Genomic DNA, 18,917 nt, shown 5'->3' with positions numbered 1-18,917 from the left:
ACCTAGATAGCCTCCTTGTCGATCAAGGGGGCGTAAGGAAAGGGTATTGCACTGTAATAAAAGGAAGCAGTCCGGACCCCAAACATCAACCTTTGTACCAGCCTAAAGGCATTCACAGCCTTGTCCGCTGAAGATTGTGATGTGCCAGAGCACCGAAAATCACTGCCCATAGCTAAGTCGTAAGCCAAAATTCTTGCAAACCCGAATGCCCCATGTTCATATCGTCGTTAAGCCATCCTCGTGTTCCACCAGAGTAGCAGCTCGTCCTGTTGGAGGAGCCTAATGCCACAAGGCCACCTAGATGTACCACATGACATCCTTCAGGCCGCGAGCGTTCTGCATAGCCATCAGAGGAGCGATCTCCACGTTCTTGGAGGAGGAGCCGGTGGACGAGCGCTGGTCGGCCTTGGACTCCTTCTTGCCTGAAGAGACCGGGTTGTCGTTGAGATGAGCGCGAGCGCGGTCAGCAGCCAAGTGGGCGTAGTAGACCGCAGGATGAAGCGAGACCGGAGTCGTGGAGCGGACGTAGTGGTACGAGTGCTCGAAGATGAAGGACTGAAGCTCAGTAGCCAGCCACTCACCCTCGTTTAGGATGCATTGGTAGTGGATAGGTCGCGCAGTGCCCTTGATGGCGACGTGCGAACAGAGGTAAAAGTCGAACTCGAAAGGATGAGTGCATCCAGTCTCGACGAGAGTGCCAGGAAGCGGATTGCCGTTGCGGTCACCTTTGCCGGCATCAGGAAAGGAAGCAGAATGTGATGGCGTTTCCCGGCGATGACAACGGTGAACTTGGGGATCTTCCTTGCACCCGAGCTTCCTGAAGCACTCCTTCATGTCACGGACCTCCTCTTCAAGCACGGCAGCGTACTGTCCCTCGCTCACGCCGTCACGAATGAACAGCACGCGCTGAGGCGGCTTGCCCTGTCCGATGCGCTGCATCCAGTTCTTGGCCATGGATCCGAAGTGTTCGTCGATGTTGGAGGTGGTGACCATCTCCACGCGGTTACCGTTGGTCTGAACTTCAGCCCAGTACTTAGCGAAGAAGGGATCGGCAGAGACGGTAATGGCGGCAAAGGATGCAGCCTCGCTGGAGCCAGCGCCTGGGGCAGGGTGGGAAACATCGGCACCGACGACCATGGTGGGGACTGTTCAGAAATTAGCATAGGCTGTATAGCTTCGAGGAATGATGGCAACTTACTAGAAGGCGACTTGGGTGCGACCTTGGGGATGACATTAGACTTGGCGACACTCGTGCAGCCACCAAGCTTAGCGTTGACCTTCATGCAGACGTTGGAAATGTACTGCGGCGAGGCAGACATGACATGCTTGGCCTGGAGAACCTGCGAAGCAACACCGAAGCGGATGTCACACGACTTCTTGATGCGGCGGTACACATCGACGTTACGGTCGTTGACAACGAAGAAGAGGAAGTTGGGAGGCATGTTGTACCTAAGGATTGTCAGTCACAATTTTCAAACATGTATGCTGATGTAAGAGCCTAAAAGCCCTCATCGCGTAATCTGGTACTCACCGATTGCCGGTCATGTTCCAAACCTTCTGGACCATCTGTCAAAGTCAGCAGGTGTATCGCTCACTGGGAAGTGAAATATCATACCTCTCCACCATCGGCAAGGTTACCTGGTCCCATCCAGGGCTTCTTACCATGCGTGGGGTGAGCAGATATAAGGCCACCGTGGCTCTCGTAGATCTGGGTGAACTTCTGGAAGAAGGTCTCGACGGCAGCTGGCGGAGGAGCTAGAGAAGTCAGTACATGTAAGGAACAAAACTGGTTCAAGGACATTACTTACCGCCCCTGCCGACGATGCAGCACACGCCCCAAGCCTTGATTGGGCGGTCCTTATTGTTCATGGCGAACTTGCGGCCCTGTATATCGTTAGCATACTATAAAGTGAATATGGTCAGAAATACTAACATCAAGACGCCAGCGGCCGGCAACCATGTCCTGAGGCTTGAGCTGAGCCTCCTTTGAGCCTGCGCCAAAGTGCACAGCGGGCGAAGGAAGGACGCGAGCCTTGACTTTGGAGGGGTTGGGGCTGATCTGGACACCATAGTGACGAAGGTAAGGATCGTGTGCCCAGTCGAGAAGCTTGACTCCCTGCTGAACGGCAGCCCAGCGCTCCTTGGGAAGAGTGACCGCAAACTTGATCATCTGGGAGGTCTGGACATCAGAGAGCTTGGTGTTGTAACGCTGGTTTTCGTCGATCTTGAGAACATCCATAGGCATGTACACGGGCTGTTTGCGGATCTTCTTGGTCATTCGGACAACGGGAATGCCTGAGAGATATTAGAGTCTAAACCAGAGTTGAGAGAAGAAAAGACACTTACCTGGCATGCAGGTGATGTTGTACTTAGTCTTGAAGTACTTGGCAATCGTAATCTTCTTGGAGGAATCATCGGGATCGGGGAAAGAAGCCTGGTTCACGTCCATGTCTACAAAGTCGTCGATAGTCCACTGGACAGGCTCCTTGAGATGTGTAGTAGACACACCGACGCGACGGAGGACGCGGAGGTCCTTCTTCATGTGCGAACCGCGCCAGTCACGGCAAGCCTCCTTGAAGCGCTGCTGGAATTGCGGCGGGCTGCAGTTGAAGACTTGACCGACAGCGCGCGTAAGCTCTTGAGCACGCCAGAAAGTGCCATTTGCAACATCCACGTTGACGGAAAGGGACTTGTTGAACTTGTCGTCGAGAACTGGGCGAAGGGAGGCGAAGACACCCTTGAAAGCCTCAACACCGCCGCCGAGATCGAAGCGCTGCTCTCCACGCTGGAAGAATGACTTCTTGATCTGGGTGTATTTCTGGGAAGGCCATTCGCGCATAATATGATCTAAGAAAGTCTGCAAACGTCAGTATTCATTCCGCCCGTCGTTGATACTGGATTCACACGCACGATTGTATCGATACACTCCGGGGACCAGGACGCCTGTCCAGCAAGAAAGGCGTGAAGGCCATTGAAGTCGACTTTACGGGTATGGCGGAGATGAATCGTATGCTTGTTACCGCGCTGGCCGGCCTTAGTGGGGCGACCCTCTTCCTCATCCAGGTCAACGGTGACACGGAAGTCGTCACGCTCTATGCGCTTGCTGGACCTGACATACTGTTAGTATTTGATCGAAAGATATCATGTATGAAGAGAGGTGACTTACCAGGCAAGCTTGTTGGTGTCGTAGATCCAGAGGTTGGCGGGCTCACCCAGGGCAGCCTTCACTCCCCTGGAAGCCCAGATCTTCTTGAGCAAGACGCGCTTGGTGTAATCGAGTGCATCGCCACTGAACGTGACATCATACTGGTGCACGATCGTGTTGGGGGCTTTGATAACGTTGAAGGTGTTCAGGGTGATGCCACACTCCCTGCCCTGGGTGTTGAAAGTTTTGGGCCGAGCGGGAAGGGCCTTAGGGATGTCGATCTGGTAATCGATGTCAATTCCAATGTTTGCATGGCGTGGGCGAAAGCCCTCTTGATAAAGGCGAGGAGTGGGGTTGGAAGAAGCCATGCCAAATGAATGAAGTGAACAGGATGGGTACAGATGAGGTACAGTGGGCTGAAGGCAGACGGGAGTGGTGATCGTGCAGGGGAAATGAGAGTATGACAGGGAACAAAAGGAGGGAGAGGGACAGTTTTATATGCATCCAAGCCTCCAAGTCACGCTGCGAGCGGACTTGGGGGCTGGTTGCATACCAAGGGAGTGGAGAGGATGTGTTTGCGCGGGAAAATGCAACCATATGCAGGAGGGTTTGTACTTACGCCGCGAGCCGTGTACCAACCAGCAAGGCCAAGGAACTCCGAAATGTTCTTCAGGTCAGTAGGGCGAGTGTAGTCAAGCACACCGTTCGCACTAGGATCACGGTTGCCGTCGAGCTTGTTGATGCTCTTGGGCTCGGAGCGCTGGGTAGGGTCGCGCGAAGCTGACGACGAGCCATCAGAGCTGAAGCCCTGATTCTCGGCCTGAGCACGACGCCTGAGAGTTGGACCACCCATATTGGCTTAGACTTGCGTCAAGCGGTAATGAGGCGCGTCGAGTGCGTTTGATGGAAGAGCCGCGATCACTGATCTGGTCTGACGTGCGTTAGTAAGGCCTGGAGGTGTTCAAAAGACTCAACCCTCGCGTGTATGTGATCGGAGACGATCAAAACGAAGCGCAGGTGAGGGTATGTTGCATGAACAGACGTACAAAAAACGCGAAGGCGGGTTTGATGTCGGTTGAAAAGGTGGGGAAGAGGAGGAGATGAGAAAAGGACAAAAACAAAAGGCTACGCGGAGGTGGTATGTGCGCGTGACGATTGCTGTGGTGACGGGGCAGGAGCGGGAGAAGCGCGGCAGGAGCAACGGGAAGCAGCTGGACAATGCTGGCGATTTGAAGTGCCGGCCAGCAATGCTGCTGTGCAAAGCAAATGCTAGTGCAAGGGAAGTGCTGCAGACTGCGGACTTACACTTGAAGATGCTAAGCACTTGAAGCTGACCTGCAGTGAGGTGACTTGACTGCCGGCAGTGGAAGCTGTCGAAGTTGTCGAAGAAGCTTGTATTAGAATTAAGAAGTAACAGAAGAGAAGAAGGCTTGTCAACTTGGAAGTCCAAGTCAAGAAGAGGATTAAAGTCGTAGTTGGAGGTGGAGGAAGAAGGTTGGAGGCGTGCCCAGCGTGGTTTATATGGTCCTCCCTCCTCCCCGAGAAGGCGCTAAAGGCGCTAAGAAACTGTTGGGCCGGGGGACGAGGCAAGTGAGGTCTTAGAAGGTGAGGGAGGCGAATATACAGGTGAGATTTGGGTGTTTTGACGGCCCTGGGGAGCAAGAGGGGACCGGAAGACGTCAGATGCACGTTGGTGAGAGAAGACAAGGGTAGGAAACCACCAAGACAGGGATCACGAAAGATAGCAAACGCTAGAAGGTAAGAGAGGTAGAGATGCTCGAGCGGGGGTGGTAGAGGGTGGCATTATGAAGATGGGGGACATGGTGACTTGGAGGGAGTTCGGGACTATCTGCATATCAAAGTCGGAGATCATGAGCATATTGAACACTCCATGAACAAAAATGAATCTTGAGAACGAATGAAATGACCAGAATGAAATCTTGGAGCATGAAATGAACACATGCAAGACGTAGAGAGTATGCAGAAAACAGATGCACAATATGGAGCCATACAAGAAAGCTCACACGCAACCACGAAACATTGACATCTTGAAAGGACCCACCAGACATCCGAGGAACATCCGCGCCGCTCCAAAACTCTGCACTCGCATAACAACCAAGCGGCAACTGCTCGCAGCAAAGCTCACCCAGCTGAGCTCTCCATCTGCGCGCACCTCCCGCAGAGCCACACACTCCAACTTCGCCCAAGTCCAACTCTTCCCCTCGCGTCCTCCAGACATACACTTCCGAGCCTCCGAACCAGACCTACATCGAACACCGCATCCTCCCTTAACCACAGCCTTCCGCGGCAAGCGACCGACAACCAGTCGCCACAAGTCCGCACGCACCATTCAGCGCCCTTCAGGGCATGCTGTGTACATCAGCCCGGCGTAATGGGAGCATGCATACATGCATTGCGGGAAGGCGCATGGTGCCGCATCTAGACTCAACCGGATCGACGAGGCTGGATATCTCCACGGTTTATGAAGCAGCCGAGATGGAAATTGAGATGCAGCAAAAGCATACAGACTACCTGTTATCGTTATGATGATGAGGGTTGAGGAAGAGAAGCAAAGAGACGTGTATCGCAGGAACGCGCATCCAGCCGCATCTCAACTCCACTCGATGCATGAGGCTGTATATTTCCATAGTTGATTCCCGTGTCAAAATTGAAACCATAACGCAGCGAAGATATACAGCCTGCCTGTTCCCGTTCTCGTGATGAAGGTTGAAGGAAGAGGCATCGCGACGTTGGATGTCGACTTGGCTTCCTGCACGGGCCCATGAACACACCCATGGCACAGACTCTGCATCCACAGGTGCATGCAGACCGCATTCTACGTATCGTGTATAAATCAAGCAGGCCGTGGTCGGATGTGACAGGCTGAAGATAGACACAGTACTGTTGAGCCATGAACGCAAATGTAACAAGAGGCCTTGATTGAATTCACTGCGACAAGAGGCTATGCAAGCACAAGCATGAGAGTCTGGAATCTGATTGTACGTACTCATTGCCCATCTGGTATGCTGAAGGTATACACAGTCCTATCAGACTATCATTGCAATTGCGAGGTCTTGATCAGATTCACCGGCGATAGTGCAAGCACGAGCACTCAGGTCCAACATATCTAATCACTCGCACGCACTGCCCATCCGATATGCTGAATGTTTACTCCTCACTATCAACCCAAGACAAGACCCAAATTTATCAACCCTTCTCAAATTCCAATTATCGTGCTTAGATATCCACCTAATCTACCCTTTCAAAATTGTGATTGTGATCCTAATCCCATCCTGCAGAACCCACAAGAAAAAAAAACGCCATGCTCTACCGTCCGAGAACGAGACGTACCATTACAAATTCCCATGGGGAAACCCCCACCATTTTCCCAATTCGATAGAAACATAAAACGCCAATCCATGCAATATTTCACACGAACCACCCATCACAGACCAAAGCAGCTATGCCCAAGATACGCTTACTGTCCCCAAGCACTCCCCGTACTCCCAGTATGCTGATGTCCGTACTTCTCCTGAATACTCGCCAACTGCTGCGCGGTAGTGGGCGTCGTGCCCCAACGCTGCGGCGCGGGCACCACCGAATTCGGCAGCGCAATGCGCGCGTTATCGCGAATCATAGCGACCATGGCTTCGGGGTTGAAGCGCGTCTCGCGGTACGTGTGTGCGGGCGGGATGATGCTGAGGAGGAAGTTGATTTCGCGGGGGAGGGGAACAGGGCCTTGGACGACTGGCGTGTTGCCCGAGGTGGCCAGGTTGCGGCGCGCGGCATCGAGACGGCGGCCGGCTGCGCCTTTGAGGGCGGGGGATTCGCCGCGCGCGAGCTTGCGGGGCTGGTTGTTGTCGTCGGCGTCGTCGAGGGGGCGCTTGGGGGAGTGGATGGCGACGGGCTGGATGTTTGCGAGGTGCGGTGAAGCGAAGTTGAAGTTGGGAGGAGAGGCATGGCGCTGCTCCACTTGTTGGGGCATGGTGGGTTGGTGCTCCTCCACTGAGTTCATGACGGGCTGCATGTGCATGATAGGCTTCATCTGAGAGCGCGGGGAGATGATCGGGCGGACAGTGGTGGGATCGAAGGTAGGACCCGCGAAACGCTGGGAGAAGCGCTGTAGTTGCGGATCCTCAGGGTACAGGGTGAGCATGCGTTGCTCCAGCTTGGTGATCTGAGCCAATTCGCCGAACTTGGCTTCATAGTCGTGGAAGAAGAGAAACAGCTCCTTGGCTCGAGCAATCTGATCCGGCTTGGATGTGATCTTTCCGACAACAGTCTCAAAGACGGCGCGTGCATCTATTTTCGTTAGTACGGGACAACTAGTTGTACTACAGGTACTCACTGGTTGAATCATTCAGCTTGATCAAGTGCTTGATGTATTCTAACGCAAAGTGCTCATCTTCAGGGAAGAGCTTCATGCCACGCTCAAAGATCTTGTTGGCAGCTGGGTCTTGGTAACAGTGATGCTCGATCAGGGCGCTGGCGACATACGCTTCACTAAGGAGCTTGCCCTTCTTACGAGCTTCAGCGAAAACAGCGCGGAAACCACCAACCTCTGCGCCTGGCGAGCCTTTGCCTTGCACGCGTCGCATGGCTCGCATCAGGGCAATCCAAGCATAGGTGAGTATCTTCTTGAGGGTCAGAATCTCATTGTTGTGGCCTGCAACAATTCCTTGTATTTGCATCTTATGCATTTCCTCCTTTTCCCGGAGGCGTTTCGCGAGCTCGTCTTCATCTTCGTCATCGTCTCCGTTCGCATTGTTGCGAGCGGCCTCATCAGCATGCTTCTGAGCTTCGAACATTTCCTTAGCGCGAGCAATCAACTGCTCCTCGCGCTTCTTCGTCTGCGCCGTCAGGTCGTAGATGGTGTCCAAAAGCTTCATGGTAGGGCTCGCGCACGGCCTTGCCCTTGGCGATGATGCCCGGCTGGCCATCCTCGAAATCTGTACGCAACTCAACCTGGCTGGCCTTCTTGAATGCTAGCAGGGAGCTCTCCGGGTTGGCTTCGATACCGTCGGTGAGGAATTTGTCCCCTTCCGCAGACAGACCGTTGTCGAAGCACCACTCTGCTGCCTCATACCATAGCTCTGGCCAGAAGCGAAGCGCCATGAGGGCATTGTTGTAGAGATGAAGCACACGGTTCTGGTACGCTGTCTTGTCGTCGATCAAGATCTCGAGCGGGTCGCTCTTCTCCCATTGTATCCAGTTCTTCCATAGCTTGACCTGGTTCGAGTACTCGTCGTGGCCATCGAAGCCTGGCGCTGGCGGCAGGCGGGGAAGAGTGGTTCGGTTGACACCCCTCGTGATGTTATTGTCGAGGACGTTGATGGCGCTTCGTGCGGTCATGTATGAAGGAGATTTCTCCTGGAGATGCTTGCGTCCCTATCATGCTGTTAGCATTGCATTCGTTCGCACTGTACTTGTGAACTCACTGTTTGCTTGTTCACAGACATCTCGAACTTGTCATAGTCGCGCCAGATCTCAAGAGTCGCGTTGTGTGGAATGGAAATTGCACGCTGATAGACCTTGCGCAGAGTATCCATCTTCTGCTTGTCTTGCCAGCTGCTGCCGCCCGCATCGCCGGGACCTGTCTTCAGCATCTCGATATAGTCCAGCCACAGCTTGCCAGCGTTGACATCGATACCCACCCGTCCAAGAACGAACTCGTAGGCCTGGGTGACAGTCTGACGGTTCTGACCAGTCTGGTCCGTCGTCAAGTTGAAGCGGCGGCGGACAAAGTCGATGTACGACGAATACAACGGAACATAAGAACCTGTCTGCGCGATGGACTTGCCGAACAAGACCTCTACCTTCTGCAGCTCATCTAGTTCTGTCTCGAAGGCGATCCATTCGACCCATTGCTCACCCTAGGCAAATTAGCGAAGTCATAGAAAAACCAACAGCACTGCTTACTGCTGTGGGGAAGACCTTGAGGAAGCGCTCAAAGGCCGCTCTCGCGTCGTCGTGCTTGTGTCGCCTGCGATGCTCCTCGATTAGACTCAGCCACGCTTCGACGTCACCACGCGGGTCTTCAGCAATGCGATCTTCAAGGATACCGATGCGGTCCTGAGGAAGACGCGCCTTTGGCAGCGCTGTAGAGGTGGGCATAGGAGTGACTGAAGCTGCAGACTGTCGGGCGCTAGCTACGTTCATGTGATCTGAAGCACCTGTCATGGCAACGTCTGGGACAGGCGTGGTGCCGTTGGGAACAGTAGAAGCAATAGAAGGAACAGACTCATTGACAGCGACAGAAGCAGAGAGAAGGGACGAAGCACCCTGATCTTGTGCACTATGTAACTGTACATCTGGTGTGGGAACTGTATTGTTTGGTGTGTTTGTAAATGAACGCTGTGGTGATTCTGCAGGCCCGGCGGCAGTCTTGGGCTGCGCGACAGGCTCCTCTTCCTCGTCCTCGCTCTCGTCGACAAAACCACCCCTTGTGCGCGGCTGCTTGGACGGCGTCGGCGCCGCTGAGACCTCGGCGGAAGCTGTCGCCGGCGGAGGCTTCAGACCATCCTCGCCCTCACCGTCGGCGGCCACGGGTGGTGAGTTGGCTGCCGATTGAGGCATCGACGCTGACTTGTCAGACTGCGGGTGTGGAGAGTAATTGTTGGCGGGATCATACTCCTCCTCGTCGCCCGCGGCTTCGTAGGAGGTAGCAGGGTCGTAGGCGGTGGCAGGGTCGTACTCGTTCTGCTGCGCATTGAGGAACGCAAGCTCTGCGTCGTCCGACATGTTGGCAACTGTGAATGTACTGCACTCGAGAATCAGAGCTGGTCGCGCAGATGGCAGACAAAGCTACGGGGGAAAGCCTTTGTCGCGTGTTAGCTGCAAGAGCGTACAGGGAAAGCGCTCCCACGGCGCAGCGCAAATTCGGAGATTGAAGTATTCCGCGCGAAGTGAGGGCCGAAATGCGCAATGGGGACTGAGGATGCGCAATGCTCGGGAGATTGTCGTGAGAGCGTGGAGTTGATAGAAACGAAGACAGAAATGATGCTACCCTGGAGGTCCGCGCCGCGGGTAGCCTTGGCGTGTGGCTGATGGATGGCTGGAGCTCCACGCTCGGAGCCTATGTCATTGCCTAGATACCTACACTTCACACGTTCACTTCAACCTGAGAGCATTGCATGGCGCATTTACTTTGACAGCCGCGCGTGTCCGAACCATTCACAACCTGACGCCCCGTCCCGCGACACCATAGAAGACACCCACACCACCACCACCCTAGCTCTCGAGCTCAACACCACCCAGGCGCATACACCATGAACCCACACATCTCGCTCCCCCGCCCAACCGGCGGCCCCTCCAACTTTGGCTCCACGACCCCTTCCTCGCGCCGCAATGAAATCAAAATGCCCCGCTTCTTCAAGCGCCTGTTCAAGTTCCCGCAGATGGACTTTGAAATGGCCATGTGGGAGATAATGAGCCTGATCATTGCGCCCAAGAAAGTCTTCCGACAAATATACTACCACGTACGACTTACCTTGATCTTTCTACTTCCAAGAAGTATCTATGAATGGGAAGGAACTTGCGCTGATTTATATTGAACCAGAAACAAACCACAAAGACCTACCACCGCCCCGACCCCTCCTTCACCTACCTCCTCAGCCTCCTCCTCACCCTTACATCCCTCGCCTGGGGCTTCGCCTACGCCGACGGCTTCACACAAACCCTGCACATCACCCTCGTCTTCATCTTCGGCCACTTCCTGCTCCTCTCCCTGCTCACAGCCACGCTCTTCTTCTTCCTCGTCGGCCGCCTCCTCGGCCCCGGAAACACGCTCCTCCCCGGCCGGCGGCGCGGGCTATACAATCTAAACGAAGCCGACGGCGGGAAAGAAAGAGCTGGAATTCGGGTACTGCTGGGACGTAGCGATCCGCGCATTCGTGCCCGTGTGGGTATTCTTATACGTCGTACAATTCCTGTGCATGCCGATTATTGGCACGGAGCATTGGTATGTCTAGTCAACCCTTCCTTACCCTTCTACCCTTGTTCCAAATCAGATGGCTAGCTAACGATACAAAAAGGCCATCCGAACTCCTCTCAAACACAATCTACCTCTTTGCGTTGAATTACTACTTCATCATTACTTTTCTCGGGTATAACGCCCTGCCGTTTCTGCACCACACAGAACTCCTCCTCGCGCCCATCGCAGTAACGACGATACTCTGGTTCGCGTCGTTGTTCGGTTTTAACATGTCGAGACACTTTGCGCCCGTGTTATGGGCAGGCGCACGGTTGCGGAAACATGTGGGATAAAGAGGAGCAAAACAAGATGTAAAAATAGCTGTTTCGCGTTGCTTGAGTTGGGGGGGGTTTTTTCTCTTTCGTACAGACTGGTCTGCTACGGAGAGGTGTATTTGGCGTTTTGGATATTCCTCTAGTTTAGATGGAACTGGGCATTTCTGCGGGTTTCGGGGCATACCTTCTCCTTGGGTAGTTGTAACATGGACATCAATCACACCAAGATGTTATTTCGCACCTTGCACGGACAACCCCGGCATACGTTACTCATCACACGCAAAGCAAAAGTTCTGGGCACACATATTTATAAATCCACGAAAAGCGCAATATCACATTGGAGAAACACTATTTAAAGACCCGCAAAGACTGCAAATCGAGCTTGTTTTTCTTTCATCTTCCTGTTCCAATCGGACTCATCAAACCCGCGCTGCCGGCACTGCGAACCATCATTGGCTTGACCGGCTGGACCGGGCTCATGGGATCCCTTTGGCTGGAGCTCTGGCTCGATGTGCCAGAACTCAGACTGCCGCTTCCGTGGCTGCCGTTATGGCCATTGAGCGGGGCGTTGAAGGGGTTTCCGAGAGTGTATCCGGAGGGCGAGTAGGGTTCATCGAAGCCGTCGGTGAAGCCGGAGATATTGGAGAGCATAGAGGAGGAACGGCCACGTCCGCCACGAAGAGATCCAGGCGTGCTGTTAACGTGCGAGTGAATCGAGGGAAACGTGAAGCTTGCAAAGGGATTGGCGTTGGGAGACATGCCGGTACCAGGAAGAGGACCTTCAGGAGTTGTCGGTACAGACATGTGGTGCTGATTCTGTGCGAGTATGAGTTCCTCGTACTGGTGAATTGTCTGCATCATCTGTCCCGTGGCTAGGTTGGCGTCCTCGGTGCGGCGTTCATAACCGTTAATGTTACTACGGTATTGGTTCTCAATCTCTGCACGCTGTTGTCGCAAAGCGGTCCGTTCCTGCTCCTTTCGTTGCTTGGCAGTGAAGCCCTCAGCGTTGGCGGTAACGAGACGATCGTGCTGCTCGTTAAGCCTGGTTTGGCGTTGCTGAAGGCGTTCCCTCTGTCGAAGAGTACCGGCAATATCGGTTTCCACGCTTTGGATTTGGCGCTCAATCTCGGCTTTCACGTTGTCGAACTCGCTAGCGATGGCGTTCTTGTTGTCACGCTCCTTCTTCCAAGCTGCTTTCTTGGCGGCTGCCTCCTGAACCTCTTCCTCTGGGATTTCTCCAAGATTGTCGGCCTGCAGGGAAAAGTCGGCTGCTGCGTCTTCGGCCTGGCGGATGTTTTGAGTGAACTGAAGGACACGCTGGCGCTGGCGCTCATCACTTCCTCCTGCATTAGCAAGGCGATTGCTCAAACTGTCCACCTCTTTCCGGATGGTACCAATGGCGGTCTTGTGGTCCTTCTTTGCTCGCTTCAGGCGATTACGCTGCTCCTGTAGCTGCTGGTCGGCTGCGGCAATCGAGTTCTTGAGGGTCGTCGTTGGCGATGATGGACGAAGCGTCTGGTGTGCTGGCGGTGAAGCAACGGAAGCCAGTTCGGCTACAGGGCCGGCCGAAGTGATCAGGCTCGCCGAGTAGAAGACTTCGTTGTCAACAGTCCGTACGAACTCACAGTAGTAATTCGAGAGCGCTGTGAGACCGAAAATCTCTCCTACCCAGAAGCCAGTGCCCTCCTGACCTTGGTAGCCGAGCGAAGTGCTCTGGCGGATTCTGGTCGAACTCCAGTCTGCGCCATTTACACGAATGTAAAATGGCTTCGACTTGTCGATCCCCGATCCGGTCGTTAAATCCTCCTCGTCCTGCTCTTGAAACTCGATCCCGGTAAATAAATTGACACGAAAGGAAATGTCGGAATAGCCGACTTCAGAAACCCAAACACGATCGTCTTCCGATCTCCAAACAGCGTTTCCAATGTGATTTGCGTCTTTTGCGTTAGCCTCGTCAGCGTCGTTGGCTGCCCGGCTACTTTCCATCTCTTTTAAAACTGTAACTTTTGTACTGGCAAGAGCAGCCCAAAACGGCTGCTGACTACGAACATGAGTAGCTTGCTTCCTCTTCCGGCGCGTGCTACTCGTTTTATCCGTCTTCGAATGTGCTGCGGGCGATGGCCCTGGGGGCCGGCCATCGGTACTGGATGAGTTGGGCACATCCGCGTTTGGATCGAGCGTGGTCGAGTTGGCACGTTGGAGCACGCCAGCCTCGGGATCGGTCTTCTTGCCAGTGGGCAGCGTAGGAGCTGCGTCTCGTCGAGATAGAGAGCGTCGGATAATGCGAACGACACCTTGGGCTAAAATATGAATTCCCAGGATGCTGCGAAGCCATCCGTGGGGGGATGAGAAGCTTTCCAAAGTGGTCGGCGAACTCGGTGGGCTCGTCAGAAATTCAAGGCCTCCCCGGGAGAGCCCGGTCCACACAAAGTGGACAATGTGTTGCCGGAGAGGCCTGAACCTGAAGAGATGATTGGAGAGAATGATGATGAAGCATATGAATATGCTGTTCGTCGTGCCATTCTTTCCCGCTGCGGCGCCGCCGAGGGCTATGGCAATGACTGCCTGTGCAAGATCCAGGAAGAAATTTTGCACGGGCACCCAGAGTATGAGCCACACGACGAGTATGAGAGCGTCAGCGAAGATTGTCGTAAAAAGCGATGGTGTCCCGCCAGAACCCTGGAAGATGTCGGTGAAGGAGGGAAACGCGGAGAGGGCGGAGAGGGGGGTTCCGGCCTGGGGAGGGACGAATGTGAGTGTAGCGAATAGAAACTGTACAACGGTGAGGACGGTGGGGGGTAGCTGCAATAGGATGATGAGGATGGCGAGGACGTCCCGCAGAGGACAGGACGTGAGAATGGTGGCGGGCACGGAGAGGATGCTGGCCATGGAGACAGACTTGGAGGCATTGCCGTCGAGACGGCGGAGGGCTGAGGGCGGCATTGGGTCGAAGGGGCCGCTGCCCGTGTCGTACAGGCGGCAGGCGTCCCCATTGTCGAGCGAAGCGTCGGATGAAGCTCGCGCGCGCTCCTCTGCGACTCCACAGGCGGCAGCGGCCATGGTGGTGTGGTGCACGCTGGACCCCGAGGCGGAGTCGTGGGCGCTGGCCGGCTGCGTCATGCGGTCGTCTACTTGGCTGGGGAGCGGCGGCGTCGACGCCTGGGGCCTCCCGTTGGCATGGCCGTTGAGCTGCGAGCTGCTCTTTTGCTTGGTGATGCGCTTGCCCGGTGCCGCGTTGCCATTCTCGTGTCGCTTGTCATGCTGGTGCGCCGCGGTCTTCTTTCCCTTCGCTACCATAGAAGGCGGTGCGCTGGCGAGCGGGCGGTCTCCCCGGTACGACTCGACTGCTGCACAGGACGAGCCAGACTGGAAGAGTGGGAGCCGCTGCTCTCGGTGGGGAATTCCGGGGGGTGTCGTGTGCTGGGGTGGGAAGAGGTTGTGGGAAGAGAATCACGATCAGGTGCGAAGCAAGCAAGCACAAGCGGAATCGAGCAGTGCCAAGCTTGCTAGTAAACGTGTGTGCCACTCTCCGCTCAACCACAGACGACCGGCCAGTGCAGGCTTTGACAGATCTGAGGGCTAGCGGCTACCAGACAAAAGTGCTTGACATGCAGCAAACCTTGAACCATCCGCTGCTGCGTGGCTTCCTCCTTAGTCTTCCTAGTCCGCTGCAGCACGCAATGGGGAAGTCACGGCCAGCAAGGCAACAAACACACGACACAACTGCATCTTCACATCATTGATCATCCTGCACATAGACACTGCAGCGCCTTATCCGCTGGATGCTGCCACCCGCGATGCAACTTCACGCTGGCACGCAGATCCTGCCCGCCGAACAGACTCCGATTCCAGGGATCGCCGTCATGCCGCCTGAAAGAGGACGCGCCGGCGAGAGCCCTAGCCAGAAAAGAAGCTTCACTTTTCCGCTCTTTGACGAGTACATGAGAAATCCCATCGCTATTTTTGCCGTCCCCAGTGCCCACCACCGATGCTCGCACTCGCCCTAGCACAGCCTCGAGGAGTTCACGCAGCCGTCGCCCCAGACCTCACATTGCGCGTCGACATACAGCAAACATGCTAGAGCACGGCTGCAGCGAATCACGTTACGTCGGACGCCAATTTAGCCCGCCTGTTCATTTGCATGCGCCAGGAACCCCTGATGGAGAGTGTCACTTTTGGCTGCACAGCGAATGAATGGCACTCGTCGTGGGCTGCTCACCGCATCGCGCATTGCACATCGCTGTTCCGCTTGCGTCGATGGACCCCGCAGCCCGCCAGATATCTGCTCGCACACCTCATCGCCTGGCTGTGCTGTGTTTCAGACGGCGTCCGCATTGCGAATGCACGTCAGCAGCGTAGCCGAGCACATGTAAGCAACGACGCCTCAAAAAGGTACGCTGGCTGTGTTGGGGAGCGGCTCGGAACATTCCCATCACTTCCTCGGCACGCTTGATGCTCCTGCAGTCTTCGCTTCGTCATTGCCCGCGAGGAGCCGGCGCGAAGCTTAAACGGCGCCACAGCCAATAGCAGCATGCTTGAAGTTCAAACAAGGCAAGCCGGAGAGTCACGCGCTCCAACGGGCGTGCAGATCATCCCAGTCGGGCTGTGACCAAAAGACGATCGAAGCGGAAGGATCACGCCATGATATGGTAGAGTGCGGCCAACTTGCCTGATTGCAGGCGCAGTTTGAGGTAGAGCATTGCAACCAGGTGCTTCCGAGGAGCTTGAGGCAGATGCAGTGCGTGTGAGTCTGCCAATAACGGCAAGTCGACATGTGAAAATGAGAGACCGGGGTGCGTACAGTCTCGCTTACTGAATGGTCTAAAGGCGTTCACAGTATCATGTCGATGCACAAAATGGCAGCCTCGATCTCATTCCAAAGTTCTTTGCGAATGATCGTTACAGCAAGAAAGTCGGGTCCTTCAAGCACCCACTCACCTTACCGATTTTCGAACGCCACTTACATTTTTTTGAAGAACACATCGACATAAATGTATTCGCACGTCGTTGGAGCAGAGTATGCCTCATCAACCAAGATTTCGAAATGGTTCGAACCGAGGCATGAAGCATTAACGAGGACCGATACACAAAGGTTTCCCTTCTCTCGGTGTCGTATCGTGCTCCATCTCGTCAGTTGCCCGGATATCGGTTCTAGGTCGCACTCCCCATGTCCTCTACTGCACCTTCTCTATCCCAGCTTTCCTGTTCCAACCTCCTCACTCTGTCTAGCAAGTCCTGCACCCTCTTTCCATTCTTTTCCTTTGCCTGCTCCTGCAAGGCAAACGTCTCTCTGAATTTATCAACCATAAACGGTGGTAGAGCAGACTTCTTCGCCTTGGTATAATCGTAGACGACAATGTCTTCGACACACCGCGCTGCTGGCCGACGATGGACTTCAGACAGGATCAGAACGTCGAGAATGAAGTGATCAGCGTCGGTAGCGGGCTTCGTCCGGAGCTTGTGGAGGACCGTGATTCTGGGGAGGGGTAAGCGGAAGGTATGGCCTGTATGGAAGCTGACGGATACCTGTCTGGCCATTTCATGGGCTTTGGACACAGTCAGCTTGGTGTGTTTTGAAGTTATTCCGGGGCATCCGTATGGTAAAGTCTTGTGCCGGGAAGTGCCAATTCCAATGCTTCGAAACATCGGCATAATCCGCAGATGTGCAGAGGAGGTTCTTTACAACCATGCCGTCGTCCGGTAGCGCACGATTATCCCCTCCTTTCCACCACAAGCCCCCAAGAGCAATGAAGAAAGCGCCACTCACAAACTTATAATCTGTCGTTATACTTCTCAAAATCAACCCCACACTCTTTGGCGTAATGAGCTCCATCCATTGCTTCTCATGCTTCCTATCACTCGCCGCAAAGTTGCGTGTCCAGTTGACCCGCGCAGACTCGGCGTACCGGTTGTACATGACGTTATTGACATGTCCTACGTAACATCAGCCCTCGCATACCATAGCCCAAACCATAGTAGTAATAGTTACCCTTCACCCTCAATCAGCTCCCCTCTCCACAAACCCAATGACCCAATGTGATTGACTTACCATACTATCCTATCCCCCGCAAAACACAACTTATTAGCCCAAATCCACATTCACATCCACTACCCCAGACATGCTTACCATCTCTCCCCAAACCACTTCCTGCCTGTACAACCCCCGATACTCCTTACTCGTCAAGAACCCTTCACTCCCAGCCAACAGCTCGCGCCAATCGCTACTCACTTCTTGCAGTATAGACCCCGCTTCGTGGGTTTGTGCGGGGGACAGGCCGAAGGTTATGCATTTCCCGAGGCGCGGGCGGAGGGACGTGAGCCAGCGGGGTGGGAGGGCAGAGTAGGATTGAAAGCGGGTTTGGCGAAGGGATAGCAGGGGATGTTTGAGCGGCGTACGGGGGAGGAGGGGGCGCATTGTTGTGGTATGTTTGGAGGAGAAATCGTGGTTGTGGTTGTAGGATGTTAAACTGCGTGGTTCCGACAAAAGCGGAATGAAGCCGAGGGTACATACGCACATACGTCAGTCAGTCAGTCGGGATGCGCTCTCTAAACACCCGAGTGCTCATCACCAGTACCTACGTCTGCGAACGACATCGTGTCATTTTCTCGGATCAAAAGATCTCGAACAGTACCACCTGTTTAGGCTGCATCGTTTTCTAAACTGCGTTTTCCCAGGGATACAGAATGGCTGCGCCGAAGCCCACGCTACGCCACCAGGTCATGCGCATATACAAAGGTATGCCCGTATGTGTGCGTGCAAATTTGGCGCACCAATTCACGCGCTGCAGACTTACTCTACATGGGCCGGGAATACCCCCAGGGATACGAGTACTACCGCACACGTCTGCACAAGGCGTTTGCGAGTCAGAAGCACCTGACAGACGAAGAGCAGATCAAGCAGGGAATCAAGAGGGCAGAGTTTGTGAAGAAAGGTAAGCCTGGACGAATGAGATATTGAGTTGCTGTTACTAAATATGTGTAGAGATTGAAGCATTGTAAGATAAGCTAGGTGGGGCGTGAAGGGGGAAGTGAAAAGCTGATGAATGAATGCACAGGTACTATTTGAAAAGATATCGAACATTGCGCCAGCGATACGATCCGATAAAATAGCGCTACGTTAAAAATTCAACGGAATAAGCCTCGTCCGGAGTTCGTCCAAGAAGTCAACATTTGGGCACTCGAATGGGCCGGGATATCATAAAACAGCAGTAGACGGTACGCAAGTAATCTCACACCTTCTTACACCACCACACGCCTATCTCGAGACACTCTCCACTCGACGCGCCTTTCTGTTCCAGCAGATTCGTCATCATCCAGCCCCTGCGTTATATTAGCATTCATTCCCAGAGTCTCTTGGAGAGAGACATACCACCACCTCTGCCACTCCTCCTGATTCTTCCCACTGACTTCCTTGAGCAGCGGTTCCAGACTCTCAATCAGCTGGATGATAATCAGCAGCGCCGTGTATCTCAGAGCCGCCTGTTCCTCCGTAAGCGTGGCGCTGTCGAACGGCACACTGCCCTTC

At 54.4% G+C, this 18,917-nt stretch overlaps 7 protein-coding genes across 7 annotated transcripts; 3 read left to right on the top strand and 4 right to left on the bottom strand.

Annotated features, from left to right (window-relative positions):
• Positions 1 to 297: 297 nt before the first annotated feature.
• Positions 298 to 3,998, bottom strand: SNOG_12157 (hypothetical protein; the record flags this gene model as incomplete). Its single annotated transcript, XM_001802336.1, has 10 exons — positions 298 to 1,145; positions 1,199 to 1,449; positions 1,532 to 1,566; positions 1,616 to 1,755; positions 1,809 to 1,884; positions 1,934 to 2,295; positions 2,347 to 2,818; positions 2,911 to 3,109; positions 3,167 to 3,561; positions 3,765 to 3,998. 10 exons carry the CDS (start codon positions 3,996 to 3,998, stop codon positions 298 to 300), a joined length of 3,012 nt encoding a protein of 1,003 aa, XP_001802388.1.
• A 1,147-nt stretch (positions 3,999 to 5,145) lies between these two features.
• Positions 5,146 to 5,538, top strand: SNOG_12156 (hypothetical protein; the record flags this gene model as incomplete). Its single annotated transcript, XM_001802335.1, has 1 exon — positions 5,146 to 5,538. One exon carries the CDS (start codon positions 5,146 to 5,148, stop codon positions 5,536 to 5,538), a length of 393 nt encoding a protein of 130 aa, XP_001802387.1.
• A 1,085-nt stretch (positions 5,539 to 6,623) lies between these two features.
• Positions 6,624 to 9,886, bottom strand: SNOG_12155 (hypothetical protein; the record flags this gene model as incomplete). Its single annotated transcript, XM_001802334.1, has 5 exons — positions 6,624 to 7,447; positions 7,494 to 8,028; positions 8,051 to 8,533; positions 8,584 to 9,018; positions 9,065 to 9,886. The coding sequence occupies 5 exons, from the start codon at positions 9,884 to 9,886 to the stop codon at positions 6,624 to 6,626; spliced, it is 3,099 nt and encodes a 1,032-aa protein (XP_001802386.1).
• Positions 9,887 to 10,413: 527 nt separating this feature from the next.
• SNOG_12154 (hypothetical protein) lies at positions 10,414 to 11,162 on the top strand (the record flags this gene model as incomplete). Its single annotated transcript, XM_001802333.1, has 2 exons — positions 10,414 to 10,623; positions 10,704 to 11,162. 2 exons carry the CDS (start codon positions 10,414 to 10,416, stop codon positions 11,160 to 11,162), a joined length of 669 nt encoding a protein of 222 aa, XP_001802385.1.
• Positions 11,163 to 11,698: 536 nt separating this feature from the next.
• Positions 11,699 to 14,689, bottom strand: SNOG_12153 (hypothetical protein; the record flags this gene model as incomplete). Its single annotated transcript, XM_001802332.1, has 1 exon — positions 11,699 to 14,689. The coding sequence occupies one exon, from the start codon at positions 14,687 to 14,689 to the stop codon at positions 11,786 to 11,788; it is 2,904 nt and encodes a 967-aa protein (XP_001802384.1). The 3' UTR covers positions 11,699 to 11,785.
• A 1,740-nt stretch (positions 14,690 to 16,429) lies between these two features.
• On the bottom strand, positions 16,430 to 17,802 carry SNOG_12152 (hypothetical protein). Its single transcript, XM_001802331.1, has 4 exons — positions 17,512 to 17,802; positions 17,160 to 17,326; positions 16,919 to 16,938; positions 16,430 to 16,868 (listed from the first exon to the last, which is right to left on the bottom strand). Exons 2-4 carry the CDS (start codon positions 17,307 to 17,309, stop codon positions 16,544 to 16,546), a joined length of 495 nt encoding a protein of 164 aa, XP_001802383.1. The 5' UTR covers positions 17,310 to 17,326; positions 17,512 to 17,802; the 3' UTR covers positions 16,430 to 16,543.
• A 214-nt stretch (positions 17,803 to 18,016) lies between these two features.
• Positions 18,017 to 18,643, top strand: SNOG_12151 (hypothetical protein). The gene is made up of 3 exons (XM_001802330.1): positions 18,017 to 18,128; positions 18,181 to 18,330; positions 18,446 to 18,643. Exons 1-3 carry the CDS (start codon positions 18,077 to 18,079, stop codon positions 18,511 to 18,513), a joined length of 270 nt encoding a protein of 89 aa, XP_001802382.1. The 5' UTR covers positions 18,017 to 18,076; the 3' UTR covers positions 18,514 to 18,643.
• Positions 18,644 to 18,917: the final 274 nt, after the last annotated feature.

The sequence above is a fragment of the Parastagonospora nodorum genome (genome assembly GCF_000146915.1).
Source record: "Parastagonospora nodorum SN15 chromosome Unknown scaffold_21, whole genome shotgun sequence".
NCBI lineage: Eukaryota > Fungi > Ascomycota > Dothideomycetes > Pleosporales > Phaeosphaeriaceae > Parastagonospora > Parastagonospora nodorum.
The sequence above is the reverse complement of the archived record's forward strand: the minus strand, read 5'-3'. Positions and strand labels throughout refer to the sequence as shown.